This window comes from Poecilia reticulata, linkage group LG17 (genome assembly GCF_000633615.1).
Source record: "Poecilia reticulata strain Guanapo linkage group LG17, Guppy_female_1.0+MT, whole genome shotgun sequence".
Lineage (NCBI taxonomy): Eukaryota > Metazoa > Chordata > Actinopteri > Cyprinodontiformes > Poeciliidae > Poecilia > Poecilia reticulata.
Window position 1 is genome coordinate 25,859,023 of NC_024347.1, and position 14,494 is coordinate 25,873,516.

The 14,494-nt window shown below is 40.5% G+C and overlaps 2 protein-coding genes across 6 annotated transcripts in view; one reads left to right on the forward strand and one right to left on the reverse strand.

Annotated features, from left to right (window-relative positions):
- The first annotated feature begins 571 nt into the window (after window positions 1–571).
- Window positions 572–11,570, forward strand: eef1da (eukaryotic translation elongation factor 1 delta a (guanine nucleotide exchange protein)). Of its 5 annotated transcripts, XM_008434520.1 has the most exons (10): window positions 619–697; window positions 1,042–1,061; window positions 4,358–4,972; window positions 6,045–6,171; window positions 7,732–7,794; window positions 9,077–9,158; window positions 9,775–9,869; window positions 10,052–10,264; window positions 10,345–10,539; window positions 11,463–11,570. In XM_008434520.1, the coding sequence occupies exons 3-10, from the start codon at window positions 4,389–4,391 to the stop codon at window positions 11,499–11,501; spliced, it is 1,398 nt and encodes a 465-aa protein (XP_008432742.1). In that variant the 5' UTR covers window positions 619–697; window positions 1,042–1,061; window positions 4,358–4,388; the 3' UTR covers window positions 11,502–11,570. The 5 variants fall into 5 exon arrangements, with proteins under 5 accessions (XP_008432745.1, XP_008432746.1, XP_008432742.1 ...); XM_008434523.2 differs by lacking the exon at window positions 4,358–4,972 and having other exon boundaries at window positions 572–697; XM_008434522.1 differs by lacking the exon at window positions 7,732–7,794.
- Window positions 11,543–14,494, reverse strand: part of LOC103479895 (E3 ubiquitin/ISG15 ligase TRIM25-like) — a 13,186-nt gene continuing 10,234 nt past the window's right edge. Inside the window, exons 10-15 of the mRNA XM_017309896.1 lie at window positions 13,993–14,079; window positions 13,677–13,910; window positions 12,513–12,672; window positions 12,395–12,445; window positions 12,240–12,299; window positions 11,543–12,170 (exon numbers count right to left, since the gene is read on the reverse strand). Of these exons, the coding sequence (XP_017165385.1) occupies window positions 11,644–12,170; window positions 12,240–12,299; window positions 12,395–12,445; window positions 12,513–12,672; window positions 13,677–13,910; window positions 13,993–14,079 (1,119 nt within the window). The 3' untranslated portion in view covers window positions 11,543–11,643. The remainder of the gene's footprint in view (window positions 12,171–12,239; window positions 12,300–12,394; window positions 12,446–12,512; window positions 12,673–13,676; window positions 13,911–13,992; window positions 14,080–14,494) is intronic.

Consider the following 14,494-nt stretch of genomic DNA (forward strand, 5'->3'; position numbering starts at 1 on the left):
AAATTGGTAAAGGACACTGATACTCAGTCAAGCGTGGGCTGAATGACTATGTCATTTATAATAGACACCACTATGTAGACATACTCGCAGTATTACATCTTTTTGCTTGTGGTTATGGATGGATATATTTCAGTCAGTTGAAAAGTGGATAAATGCAAAAACAGGTAACTCTCAGTTCCTCGAAAATCCTTAAATCAAGTTCCACACATTTCGAAATTCAGTACATACGTTGCTTTATTTATTTATTTATTTATTTATTTATTTATTTATTTATTTATTTATTTATTTATTTATTTTTTACTATTTAGATAAGTTACAAATTATTATCAAGTTGACCAAAACCTGTACCATTCAATCTGTACTATTACTTCCGTACTTCGTCGTGAAGCATCATGGGAATCGTAGGTTTCCACAAAATGGATCATACCAATAATGTGATATGTTTTTAAATCTTGTATATGACCACTGTTCTTAGAAATCGTTTTAATTTTACTTTCAATAACATATTACATAGAAATKTCCATCAAAGTTTTAAAAATCATCGATAAAATGGTAGGAAGACCAAACTGTCCTCCCCTCTGCCGCGGAAGAATACAGGCCTCCCGTTAATGCCAGTCCTCTTTTACGGTCGGATTACAGCTGTGGCGGCACGCAGTTGAAGAATCTCAAAGCCATAAGACGTCGAATAAAACCAAAAGTAAGTGTGGCGAAGTGAAATTTCCGTCCCTCGTTAATGTCTGAATGGGTGTTGTTTGCTAAACCACCGAACTGTCCTGATTTTGAAGTTTGTCAGCGCCACGTGGTCAAACACAAGTTGGTGACGCTGTCAAAAACTTGTGCTGCCTACAATCAAACCAGACACAAGCTACAGGGGAAATACAATATGGATTTTTATAGTTTTATTTGTGGTGTTTGAATGTTGCAGGTACTACACTTGGTCAAGTTTTTTCCTTATTTTTCATAATGTTATGGAAAACCGCTATRCACTTGCATACACGCCCTGTTTATGATAACCATGTCATTCTCATGTTCAATTACTAGCATCTTTCCAGATTCCTGAGGTAAGTTTTTGGGTTTAAAATTGCTTATTTTTAGCCGGTATGCTGACAACCTGGTTGCAAACTTTAAACACTGCAACYAAAGCAAACTTAAAACTGATTAAGTCTAGTACAGTTAGTGTCTGTATGCACTGCTTTAAATGAGTGTGCTGTTCGTAAGCTTGGACAAAGCTTAGCTATTAAAACATCTAACGAAGCTGACTGTTTTTTTTTTTGTTTTTTTTGCACACCATTTATGTTTTCTGTTTAACGTTCTGCTTAAGGAATATTCAAATAAATTTTGACTCCATTACACTGGACCAGGGGCCCAGTATAAGATCTTTATGGTGAGGGAGCCTCCGTAAAATGCAATTGGTTCCAAGGTGTCACTTAACTATGTTTGATATCAGAATCAATTCAATCTGAAAAAGGCATTAAAAGACCAATCAAATAGTACCAGGATCATATTTTCATTTTGAGAAATAAGATGAATATAATGTTTGTAATAAAGTTTTGGTGTAATTCTGTCCTTTAATTTATGTTGAAACTTAAAAAAATAAATTATCAAAACTCACTGGTAAAAGATTCATTAGGGGAAAAAAGTAGTTATTGGCCTGAAATATTAAATACTCATCTTTTGTATTTATAATGAATGGGAGATGATGGTTAATTTGTGGTTATTCTTTTKGCCATCAGTAAATTCAGCTGCTGTATCTTCCTCTACCTGCAGCCTACATATTGGTGATCAATCACTACTAAAATAAATACAATAAGTGGCAAATTATTGATGATTAAGTCAAGTTTTATTACTTTTAAGTATTATTGGATGTCACAATAATTATTTATAAGTAAAAGGAAAGTGGAAAGGGGTCATGAAGACTAGAGAGATGGTCTGTAATTTTTATTTTTTTATTTTTCCTATTACACCAAAGCCAGAGGTGCTGAATATAATTAAGGGCCCGAGATGAAAACTTGAGGGACACCAGAAGTGATTTGAGCTGTTCCAAAGTGCCTGAGTGAYTTAAGCTTTGCTGCCCTTTTTTATTTTTATTATTTGCTTTTGGAAAATAATGCCATTATCTCTGATTAATCTCAGCCCCATTTAACCCCCATTTCTGCTTCTTTACAAGTTTTTCCTTATGAGTCTAACAGGCTTTACTCTTACAAACTAAAAAGCTAACTTCATACAAATACAGTGCTGTGAAAGTTTTTTTTTCTCCTCCTCCTTTCCAACTTGAAATTCTGCAGATTATCAGATTTAAATGTCTCAAAGATAACCTTAGTAAATACAGAAAGCTAATAATTTCATTAAGATGAAGAAGAACCCATTTGGCCCCTTGTAAAAAGCAACTTCCTTCTAGATAGAATTGTTTGCGTGTGCTTTGGCTGCAACAACTGACATCGGGCRTTTTCAAAAACAAGTCTTATACGTCTTCACCACCTGTGACGGGTCACAAATTAACCTGTTAAAAGCTTGGCCTTCAGAGAGTCTTGTCGTCCACCAAATATTTTCCCAAAAGTCTTGAGGTTCATCAAGACATTTACTTGGCAAATGTGAAATGGGCCTTTGGTTTAAGATTTTGACAAGATTTGTATGCCAATTGTTGTCCTAATTGTTCCCCTCTGAAAATCTTTAACGACGCCCTCTGGTTATCGGACGTCTCTTAAGAGATTTTCCCGATGTGGTGTGTTAAGTGACATGGTCCTTGCAGAAGGACGTCATGACCGCTCCAATCATAAATGGGGGAAATTTAATGTTTTATTGTCTTGGCCTAATATTACAGTGTGTATGGTGTCCCCCAAGAAAAACAAGACATTCAGCTCTGAATGTGATGTGCAGCTAATCTGAGAGCAATGTGACAGGAAAAACTGATTGGAATCAGAAATRCACAGAAGACAAAACTGCCGTGGTGGTCCAGAACATCCGTTGGTCCACRGAGTTGTTTGGGTAGAATTATTATTTTTTTCATTAATTAATAGAATCATTTGAAAGCTCAATTTTTGTATTACACAGGTTATCTTTGCCTCATTAAAATTAGTTTGATCTGAAAGACTTCTTTGCAACAGACGAGCATAACCGGTTAGTTTTTCATGGCACTGTATTGCGCTTCCATCTGTTGGTTCTTAATTTTTATTGCCCTTTGAAATACAAGTCAGTAAAGAAGAGACGGCNAAGTGCCTGAGTGACTTAAGCTTTGCTGCCCTTTTTTATTTTTATTATTTGCTTTTGGAAAATAATGCCATTATCTCTGATTAATCTCAGCCCCATTTAACCCCCATTTCTGCTTCTTTACAAGTTTTTCCTTATGAGTCTAACAGGCTTTACTCTTACAAACTAAAAAGCTAACTTCATACAAATACAGTGCTGTGAAAGTTTTTTTTTCTCCTCCTCCTTTCCAACTTGAAATTCTGCAGATTATCAGATTTAAATGTCTCAAAGATAACCTTAGTAAATACAGAAAGCTAATAATTTCATTAAGATGAAGAAGAACCCATTTGGCCCCTTGTAAAAAGCAACTTCCTTCTAGATAGAATTGTTTGCGTGTGCTTTGGCTGCAACAACTGACATCGGGCRTTTTCAAAAACAAGTCTTATACGTCTTCACCACCTGTGACGGGTCACAAATTAACCTGTTAAAAGCTTGGCCTTCAGAGAGTCTTGTCGTCCACCAAATATTTTCCCAAAAGTCTTGAGGTTCATCAAGACATTTACTTGGCAAATGTGAAATGGGCCTTTGGTTTAAGATTTTGACAAGATTTGTATGCCAATTGTTGTCCTAATTGTTCCCCTCTGAAAATCTTTAACGACGCCCTCTGGTTATCGGACGTCTCTTAAGAGATTTTCCCGATGTGGTGTGTTAAGTGACATGGTCCTTGCAGAAGGACGTCATGACCGCTCCAATCATAAATGGGGGAAATTTAATGTTTTATTGTCTTGGCCTAATATTACAGTGTGTATGGTGTCCCCCAAGAAAAACAAGACATTCAGCTCTGAATGTGATGTGCAGCTAATCTGAGAGCAATGTGACAGGAAAAACTGATTGGAATCAGAAATRCACAGAAGACAAAACTGCCGTGGTGGTCCAGAACATCCGTTGGTCCACRGAGTTGTTTGGGTAGAATTATTATTTTTTTCATTAATTAATAGAATCATTTGAAAGCTCAATTTTTGTATTACACAGGTTATCTTTGCCTCATTAAAATTAGTTTGATCTGAAAGACTTCTTTGCAACAGACGAGCATAACCGGTTAGTTTTTCATGGCACTGTATTGCGCTTCCATCTGTTGGTTCTTAATTTTTATTGCCCTTTGAAATACAAGTCAGTAAAGAAGAGACGGCCTTGACAGAAGAATGGATCAAAACCATCAACAACGTGGAGTCCCTCAAAGCGCTGCCCCAGTTGGGGGCTTCATGCAGGGAAATGTTCCCACCGTGGAGCGAGGAATCATCATCGGAGACAACGTCCAGTTTGGGAGGCTGAGACGTCGTCCAAATCTGTCTCAATCTGAGAGCTCGGGGGCCGAAGAGGAGAATCTGGGTTCCTCTGTGGAGGCGAGTGGCTCCTACGGTCGAAGCCCCATCCTCCAGGGCATGCAGGCCGAGGCGGTATGGTACAACCGCACAGCCTATGAGCAAGCTGAGGGCGACTACCAGCGGCGACTGGCCTCCAATGGAAACGGACCTCTGTCGTCGTCTCCTCGGARCCCAAGCACTAAAGGAACTTTGACCTTCCACTCCAGACGCAACAACGACCAACCGCGGGATGAAGGTCAAGGCGTCACGACTGTGAAGGCCTCCGGTACCCCTCACCGTCAGCTGGGTAAAGGTCGCAATCGCACTTCCTCTGAGACCGAGCAGGGGGGCAARGGCAGCAGGGGGCCGAACCCAAGGAAAAGGGGCATCTCCGAGACCGAAGGCAGGCCACGATGGGACAAGTATGATACCTCTCGCACGGAGAATGAACGCAACATGATTTGTGTTTTGTAGTTCTGGAAACTGTTTGTCTGTTTGCATTATTGTCTGGCTTTTTATTTGGATGTCATTTTTGCTGAGGTCATAATAAGTAACATGACGATATACAGCTAAAGTTGCTGGTCATTTCGCTCCTCTGTTTTGCAATTTTTGGTCACTTGGTCTTGGATTTGAAATTGAACTGTCGACTGCGGGACATTTCATACTGATTTTAATTTATTGCCACTGGAGAACATTTGTACCCGTTTTGAGGATTTAAAGTAATATTTGACTATCTTGGTGTGCTGAAAGGAAATGTGGCTATGATGCCAGTAAACAATATCTACCCTCAGGAAGTCATTTAGTTTTTTTAGTTTTTTTTAGTTTTTTATCAGGTATTACAATCTCTGCAATATTGCTCAAATAGGGTGGAGATGTCTGYGAGTATATCAAACTGGTCAAACGTTAACATTTTACTGAATATTGCAGTCAATAGGGACGTTGCGATGACTTGATGCAATCTATCGTGCAGCTCTGATTTACAGCTATTAAAGTAGCAGGAGGTGAAACGGCATATTGGTACAAACTGGCGGAGCGAACTGACCCAGAGCCACAGCCAACATGGCTGGCTGAATGGGGTTTCCTTTTGACATGTTTGACAAAAAAGTGGGTGGTGTTTTTACTGGCAGACAGTCTTTTGTTTGCTAATCCAGTTTTTGCAGACGACGCAGCTCTGTTTTTTTGAGGAATGTGTCACTGCCTGCTGTTGTAACCCATCAGCAAACGAATGGGAGATGTACCTTGTTAGCTTCATTCAGCTATTTGATGCATTTCTTTTTATTTTATTTTATTTTGGCTTCATAAACATAACATGTCTCCAGCTTTGAACRCCTTCCTCACATTCCATCATGGAGTCCATCTTTAACTGCATGGTGTTGTAACCCRTGACGACCCCCTCTGTCTTTGTTGCAACAGCGACTAACCCCTTTTTACTTTGACTGTAAGCAAATAAGCCTATAAAGTGTTTTCATCCTTCTTTCTTTAACTCCGTCACAGTACCAAAATGAGTGGACTGCAGTGCCTCGCCGCAGAGAACATCTGGTTCGACAAACACCGCTACGATGAAGCGGAGAAGCGCTTCTACGAGGGAGCAAACGGCCCCACCACACAGCAGCAGCAACAGGTAGCAACCTCTTTAGCGCTAAAAGCCCACTCCCGCTAGGAAAGGACTTTCATGTGTTCTGAATCTGCTGGCAAYGAGTTGTTTATAAATCAGTCACAGGCTGCACAGATTTCCTTACTCRTATCCCTGCCGGTGTTGGCAAYGCTTACATCACCGTCTGTCACAGCGGTCGGCAGCCTGCAGCAGCTGCCTGCCTGCATGTTAGTCTGGGCTCTCGATTTAGAAGCGGCTCGTCAAAGTGAGAAGGGTCAGGTGGTTTTGGCAGCTGCCTCGGCTTGTCAGACCRTCCCGTCTTCCTGCAYAGGCCTGTTAACAGTGGGGTGGGGTTTTGTTTCATTAAAGTCCATGGGGTGGTACCTTTGGGGATTTTGATCTTAGGTTTTAAAAAGAGCAGCAGTAAGAAAACTTAAATCAGCAGTCAGTTTACTAAAATGTTTTCTGATCAGCAACTGTAGTTGACTTCCCCCTCAGGAAATGCAAAAGTGCTTCAAAAAATGTGAACCTATACCGACTACCTACCTCTAGTTATTTCACTGAATGAAGAACAAGCAGTTTTAACCAGGACTGCACCAAACTGAGTCCGTGTTACAGTGAGATTGTGTTTTCAATCTGCCGAGCCCGCTGTTATGTGGAGGTCAAGTGAATATACTTTGAAAAGTATTTACCACTGAAGGTGGTAAATACTGTTTAAAATTGAAGCGTAGTTACAATTRTTCTWAACACTTGGGTGCATWAAATGTAAATAAATTTGTAAATGCTAGCAATAAGCCCATATTGTCATCTTTAATGTAATTTAGAAATGCATYACAAAGTTCCAAAATATTACCTTTCAGTAATAAAMTTTGTTCAAAATATTGTGGCTATGCAGCTGCAGTGATTTTCAAAGTCCACAATTTAACGGCATGCTCAGACAGCCCTGTGAGAGAGACCTGAGTCCAGTACAGCCCACCATTCCAGCACATTACCCACACTTGTTTCATTAGAACAAAAACTAAACAAATATCAACAAGGCATATCAAAACAGAGGGCAAGTAATGTCACCCTTGCACCTCAGCAAACATCTCCCTATGCAGAGATCATCAGSAAAGTGAGATCCAAGTATAGTAACTTCTTTATGTTGAGTTTGATCACCCTTTAGAAACAAATGAATARGTTGAGTATTAGAACATTATTATCCTAATAAGACCTAGGTATCCCAGTCTTGGAGCAGAGGACATGCAGTGGGAGGGTCAAAATACTGGTCAACAAAGTATTTTGAATGTGATTATTGATAGGTTAAGYAGAGTTGCTATACTTGCCTCTTAATAGTTATCAAGTAAAAATTTCAGGTGTAATTAAGGAACTACAATTTAACTCAAACAATGTAAGTTATAAGCACATTTATGAAAGCAGAATGTCTTATTCCCAGTGGTTGTGAACCTTTAACCCTCGCTTAAAAATCAGACTTGGACCATTGAACATGAACGTTGAGAACCTCGCATGTAAACCGTACAGCATCTGTCTAGCTACTCCTGAGTTTTTCCTGCCTTTTTTTTAACTTCTTCTGTATTGCTGGGGGAGGAGGGGCAGGGGAAAACGGCGCAGCATGCCAAAGGTCGCCAGCAGAAACCGAGGCACAGAAATGTAAGTTTGTCCTCATCCAGGTTGGTTTTCAGTCCCAGGAATGCTGCATGACTGAAACACTGAGTTGACCCACAGCTGCTGGATAGTTGTGGATTCTTGTATTTTCTGCCTCCTCCTGTCAGTATGTGTGTTTTCAAACCATTGTTTGGGAAGGTGACATGATCAGTTGTAACAGTGCCTGTGAATATCATGCAGGTTGCAGCTTCTTTTAATCTGACAAGCAACAGGGATCAAATATCCAATAGTCATAATGGCTTTTGGAAANTTTGAATGTGATTATTGATAGGTTAAGTAGAGTTGCTATACTTGCCTCTTAATAGTTATCAAGTAAATATTTCAGGTGTAATTAAGGAACTACAATTTAACTCAAACAATGTAAGTTATAAGCACATTTATGAAAGCAGAATGTCTTATTCCCAGTGGTTGTGAACCTTTAACCCTCGCTTAAAAATCAGACTTGGACCATTGAACATGAACGTTGAGAACCTCGCATGTAAACCGTACAGCATCTGTCTAGCTACTCCTGAGTTTTTCCTGCCTTTTTTTTAACTTCTTCTGTATTGCTGGGGGAGGAGGGGCAGGGGAAAACGGCGCAGCATGCCAAAGGTCGCCAGCAGAAACCGAGGCACAGAAATGTAAGTTTGTCCTCATCCAGGTTGGTTTTCAGTCCCAGGAATGCTGCATGACTGAAACACTGAGTTGACCCACAGCTGCTGGATAGTTGTGGATTCTTGTATTTTCTGCCTCCTCCTGTCAGTATGTGTGTTTTCAAACCATTGTTTGGGAAGGTGACATGATCAGTTGTAACAGTGCCTGTGAATATCATGCAGGTTGCAGCTTCTTTTAATCTGACAAGCAACAGGGATCAAATATCCAATAGTCATAATGGCTTTTGGAAASATTCCTCAATTGATTATGAATCCAAAAACTTTTTGAGGACATTAAAGCAAGAATCTTGACAAATTTCCTGTTCATTTCTCAAATGTAATGAATGTTGAGTCTTATTTGCTCTGAAACAAAAGGTCGCCCGCTGGCATTTTAGGCAAATTYTCTGAAGCGGGAGGCATTGCTATCTGCATGTGGGGATTATTAGACCGTTTCCTCCTCTACATGGATCTTGTGTGAAACCCAGAAGCATGTTTGTGTCATCARTTGTAGTTGCGCATGATTTTGTTTTTAAACCATCCTTTGCATGCTTCTCTTCAGATTTAAGGTCTCTGTTCGTTTTTCTGTGCAAGTTTTGGTGCCAATTTTCGTCGTTATTCTTTTTTTGTCCCCACAGACGTCCTCTCATGGAGCAGGAGACCAGGAGCTGGTTACACGCATGAAGAGCCTGGAGCTGGAGAACCAGACTCTGCACAAAGGTTTTTTGTTGTTTTCCCATATCGAAACTTTTTGCCTACTTTTAGGCTATAATCTATTTGTGCAACAAAATGATCACAACATGATTGTGGGTTTGGCTCAATTTAACTCCTCTTGCAGCTGTCTGCCAATTTCATTTAACAAAGAATCTGCTGAAACCCATTACAGCTGGGAAGAAAAGAAATAGACTGGCTTATCGGATGCTTTGTTATTTCAAATGAAATGTCTGCATATTGATGTTTGAGCAGTACTTCTGGGGAAAAACAAGTTTTTGTTTACAAGTAAATGTTTTACTCATAAAATGAAAGGCGRCAAAATTTCATTGTGAAGGAAAAATTACAACACCAGACCCCCTAATGCACAAATGTCAAGCTCAAGGCTCAYGRGCCAAATCTGGCCGGCCATAGCTATTGCGCCAAAAARACTTRTTGCCTCTTTGGCCTTCACCTCGTTTTAAACTAATCAGACGTTGACTCTGCCTCATAGGTGTGGTGTTTYCGTCCAACTACTCGTCATTTAGGGCTGATCACGCTTAGCCATCATATTTAAAATATAATCTTTAAGAGTTTGTCATGTGAAAAGAAACCAGCAGTTGATGTGATCTTGTTTGAATGTTAGTGGTCGAGGACATGAGGGCAGCTCTGCAGAAGCTGGAGTCCAGAGTGGCTTTCCTGGAGAAGTCCCCTGCACCGGCAGCTGCCCCCTGTGCTAAGGTACATCCAACAACACTCCACTGTCTCCTGCCCTTTTGTTGTTGTTTAACAACGWATTGATATCATAATTCAAATTTCTGACCCAACATATTATCTTTTTATGATTGGCATGTAGAATAAGAGGAAGTAGTTTCTGAGTTTTGTCTTTTTTTCTCTTATCCCTTACTTTTTAAAATGTGCAGGCTGCTCCAGTACAAGCAGCTCCAGTCAAACAGGTAAAAGTGACGAATGGCGGCGGCGACGACGACGACGATGACATAGACTTGTTTGGCAGCGATGAGGAAGATGAGGAGGCCGAACGCCTCAAGCAGGAGAGACTGGAAGCCTACGCCGCCAAGAAAGCAAAGAAACCCACCGTCATCGCCAAGTCCTCCATCCTGCTGGACGTCAAGCCTGTAAGCAAACATCTCCACTCTGGACACCGAATGCACGCTGCTGAGGGTTCTGATGACATTTGCTCTTGATCTTCACCCAGTGGGACGATGAGACCGACATGGGAAAGCTRGAGGAGTGTGTGCGCTCCGTGCAGATGGACGGGCTCCTGTGGGGGGCTTCGAAGCTGGTCCCAGTCGGCTAYGGCATCAAGAAGCTGCAGATCAACTGTGTGGTCGAGGATGACAAGGTCGGCACAGACATCCTGGAGGAGGAGATCACCAAGTTTGAGGATTATGTAAGTTATATTTAACCTTGTTTGTGGCTTGTTCACATGTTTTGATCTTRCCTACTGCCCTGTAATGAAGCTATGCACTGCGGTGATCTGATTTTATTCTTTGTATATGTACGGAAGGCCTTTAAAAGCACAAACTTCAGTGAATTTTAATAGGATTCCATTAAAATTCACTGGAAATACAGTAGTCTTTTTAAATGTTTGTGATCCATATCCTAAACAATTGGCACCTAAAGTATAGAAAACTTTCCTCTAAATAGAAGAAACTAAATAAAATCCTATGAAACTGCTTTTAGGAGTTGCCTTATTACCCAATAGTCCAGCTGTGTGTAATATAAATTTCTTTATGAATCCAGTTTTTCTGTGAAAACCTCAGAAATTTGRTTAGAAAACATTATGCAAAGACGGATTATAAAACGTTTTTGAGAAACTTTCAGAGATCAGCCACTGTCTGCAGCTTTTAGCCATGCTCTCTGCAAATCTGATTTTTTTTTTTTTTTTTAAGAGGCAAGAAGAAAACAAAGAGTAATTCTGTGACACAGCAAACGCTAAGATCTCCACTGTGATGCATGGTGATGGAAGCATCATGCTGTGGGGTTAGTTTATCAGGGACTGGATGGTTGAAGAAAATGCAGGAACATCTTGAATGAGGATGTTTCACAAAAACAGGGATTCAATATGGAAATTTTTTCAATTCTTCAACTTGAACTGTAATCATTTTTGAAAAGAATGGGTAGATGCAAGCTTCAAAAAAGCTTTTGACTAATTCATTAGTCAGATATCGTAGTTCAGTGAAATCACATTTTCTGATTACTTGGAAGGACAAAAGAAAACTTTCCCTGTTTTTAAGTTCATCTTTATTTCTTTTAAATAAAATGTACATATCAATACATTTGTGACCTAAGTAACTGTGTGTTTCTCTGCAGGTCCAGAGTGTAGATGTCGCTGCCTTCAACAAGATCTAACCTTCAATACCAAAGTGTTGATGCTGCTCCCAGCTTGTGGGGTTAATAAAGCTGAACCTAGAGCATAAATTTGTCTTTTATTCCTATATTCCTAATTATTTACGAGACAACTTCTAAAGTGCTACTAAAGCAGGATTCTAGTTTAAAGAGAGCACACCTTCAGTGTGGATCCCAAGCCGACCCAAAACCCYGGGTACACCGGCTGGGTGAATGTGGTCTTCTCCTTATGGAGCAGAATCATTGAATCAGAAACATTGTAGAACGTTAGAGTCCCGGCCCTGAAATCCAGATACACTCCTATCCGGCTCCCACAGGGCGTCGTGATGGCAACGCTCTCCTTGTTGTGCTGGAACGAGCAGGTGGTGTTGACGCAGTCTAAGCTCCAGGATTTGGAGTTATGGCCCAGTTTGCAGTCGCTCCCTCCTCCAATCCTGTTCATGTTCTTGTAGCAGATGCCAACTGAGACCCCCCCACTCCCAGCCCACTCCACCTCCCAGTAACATCGGCCCGCTATCCCGGCTCTGCACAACACCTGGGCCCAGCTGGTGAAGCGGTCCGGGTGGTCGGGGTAGGGCTGCGGCTCTATGCGGGTCATCGCTGACCTCCGGCTGTCGGAGACGCTCAGGTAGGAGTTGGCCGTGTTCATGTCCAACGTCAAGTCGTTGTAATCTGGAGAAGAGAACATAATTAATCTTATCGGCTACAGAAGACATAATTAAATTAAACATTTGTGCTCACATTGGAGAAAATCGGCTCTTTTCCTCGGTTCTGTGGTGTAAGGAATGTCGGCGTCTCTAGCTGTCGAGAGAGAGAGAGAGAGAGAGAGAGATGCTTAGTGGCCATTTCAACAAAATCATCTGAAAATATCTCCATGCGCTCATGAAGAACCACACCTTTGGTCTTTTCACTGATGTTTGGATTGATGCTCTCCTTCAGCGAGTTCACTAGAAATGCAAAACAAAAGTTTATTCCAAAATTCTGCAAGATGGTAAATATTTAAAATGGACATACCTTTATCAGCAACTCTGCTGAATTCCCTTTGAAGTGTTTCCTCCAGACCTCCGTTCAGGTCGCCCAGGCCATCTCTCATTGTTTTATACATGAAATACGTGAGAGCATCCGTGTTGGGCATCTCCACAGTCCTCATGGGAAAATGGAGAGACTTGCATTTCTGCAGAGGTGTGAAGATAATTGATTTTTAAATGCAAAATTTTTAACTATTGTTAAATTTGTAATGAAAATGTCTATGGAGCTGAAGCTATTCGAGAGTTAAAATGTGTAGTTTGTCTCCACTTTAAGCACCAAAGTAAGTAMATCTTAACTCTTATTTAGCTTGGCATTTATTTTCTGAACTGTCTGGTTGTCTTAACTGGGGAAAAGAGTTCAGGRCATGGATTTACCGAGCCTGCCGATTTTCTGTTAAGGATGACAGACTAGCTTTCAAACGTCATATTGAATTCCCATTTTCAGGACGGAAGGAATATTATCCAAGTCTGAAGTTGAGTTGTGTAATATGCTGCTACTAACATGAAGAAAAAAATCCTGTGGTTATGATAAAATTGTCCCCTTTTGATATTCTTCTCTTCCAACAGAGAAGGAATATTCACTGGTTCAATCTGCTCCGATAGATCTTACGATTGGCTGCTTAACCCTTGTCTTTAATCATGCAGATGCTGACTTCAGCAGAAAGTTCATTTGAATTTTATTTTATTGAACGATTAAAAAATGTATACATTTAGTACACTATTTAGCAAAATGGGCATAACTTTAACCACTAGATGGCAACAATGTGTTCAGTACAATCCGGTTTATGTGGAAGATGCCTTTACAGGCACGAGGAAGTTACTGGGATTAAATTTGTGACGATCTTGAAATACTTTAATAGTTTACAGTTTGAAAATGAATTTTCAGAAACTAAAATGTTAGTTTTTAAGTAACGTCTTTGTTTAAAACTGAGAAAAAAAAACTTGTAACCTATTCTTTCTGAAGACAAAAATCTGGCATAGAAATGCAGCTCTGTTGGGAGATGTAGTTTTCTGCCTTTAGAGGAGTTGTAAATTTGAGGTGAGCTTCCACCCTGCCAGRTGTTGAGGTGTCCYTGGKCAGAACATTGACCCCAAMCCCCCAGACATCACCATTATGCACATCAAATCGCAACAAGTTCCGCTTTCATACCTGGAGGAAGTGGATGTGGTCCTCTGTGCGAGACAGCCTCTCCAGCTCGGCCTCGGTCCTCCGGTGCTCGGCCATCTCCCTCTGGATCTTCTCCAGCATCTCCTCGGCCTGACCAACCAGCAGYCTCTCCTGGGATTTGATCATCTCCTTCACCTCTCCGCTATGTTTCTCAATGGATCGAATCAGCTTGGAGAAAATCCTTTCACTCTCCTCCACCACAGCCTCCGCGGAATGCTGGACAGGTTAAAGTTCTCTTTGTTGTGTTGCTTTGTACAGAAATAACATTACGGCCTCTTGCGTATGAAGTTGATCTCACCTTCATGTATCTTATGGCGTATCTCAGTTCCTTCTCTGCATCCTTCAGTTTCTGTACCGACTTCAAAGACGTTTCTTTGAGTTTTTTCTAAGAATACAACAGATAAATATCACATGGGACSATCTCTCTCTTTTTGGCGAAAGAATTTATGCCAAGGTTGACTTTCAGAGTGGAACATTTTGATTCAACAAAGCACTGAATTACACTGGAAAGGTTTTGATCCATCAGCTGTGTGTTAAATATTTTACATCCTGAAGGCCTCACATGATGCTACGGTTATATTAAGCTTCTCAGACAACACATTTAGCATTCATTGTTAATTCTGAATTTCAGACTCCCCAGAGATAAAAATGAGTCATCCTAATGTTTTATTTATGAACCGCAAGCATTACTGAGCTTTTGTCATTCCATAAGCAGAAGGATATAGGAGCAGCATATGTTCCTGGCTTTAGTTCTACTGCAGTTGATCCTGAAAGTGGAGATGAAGGCACAGACGGGTATT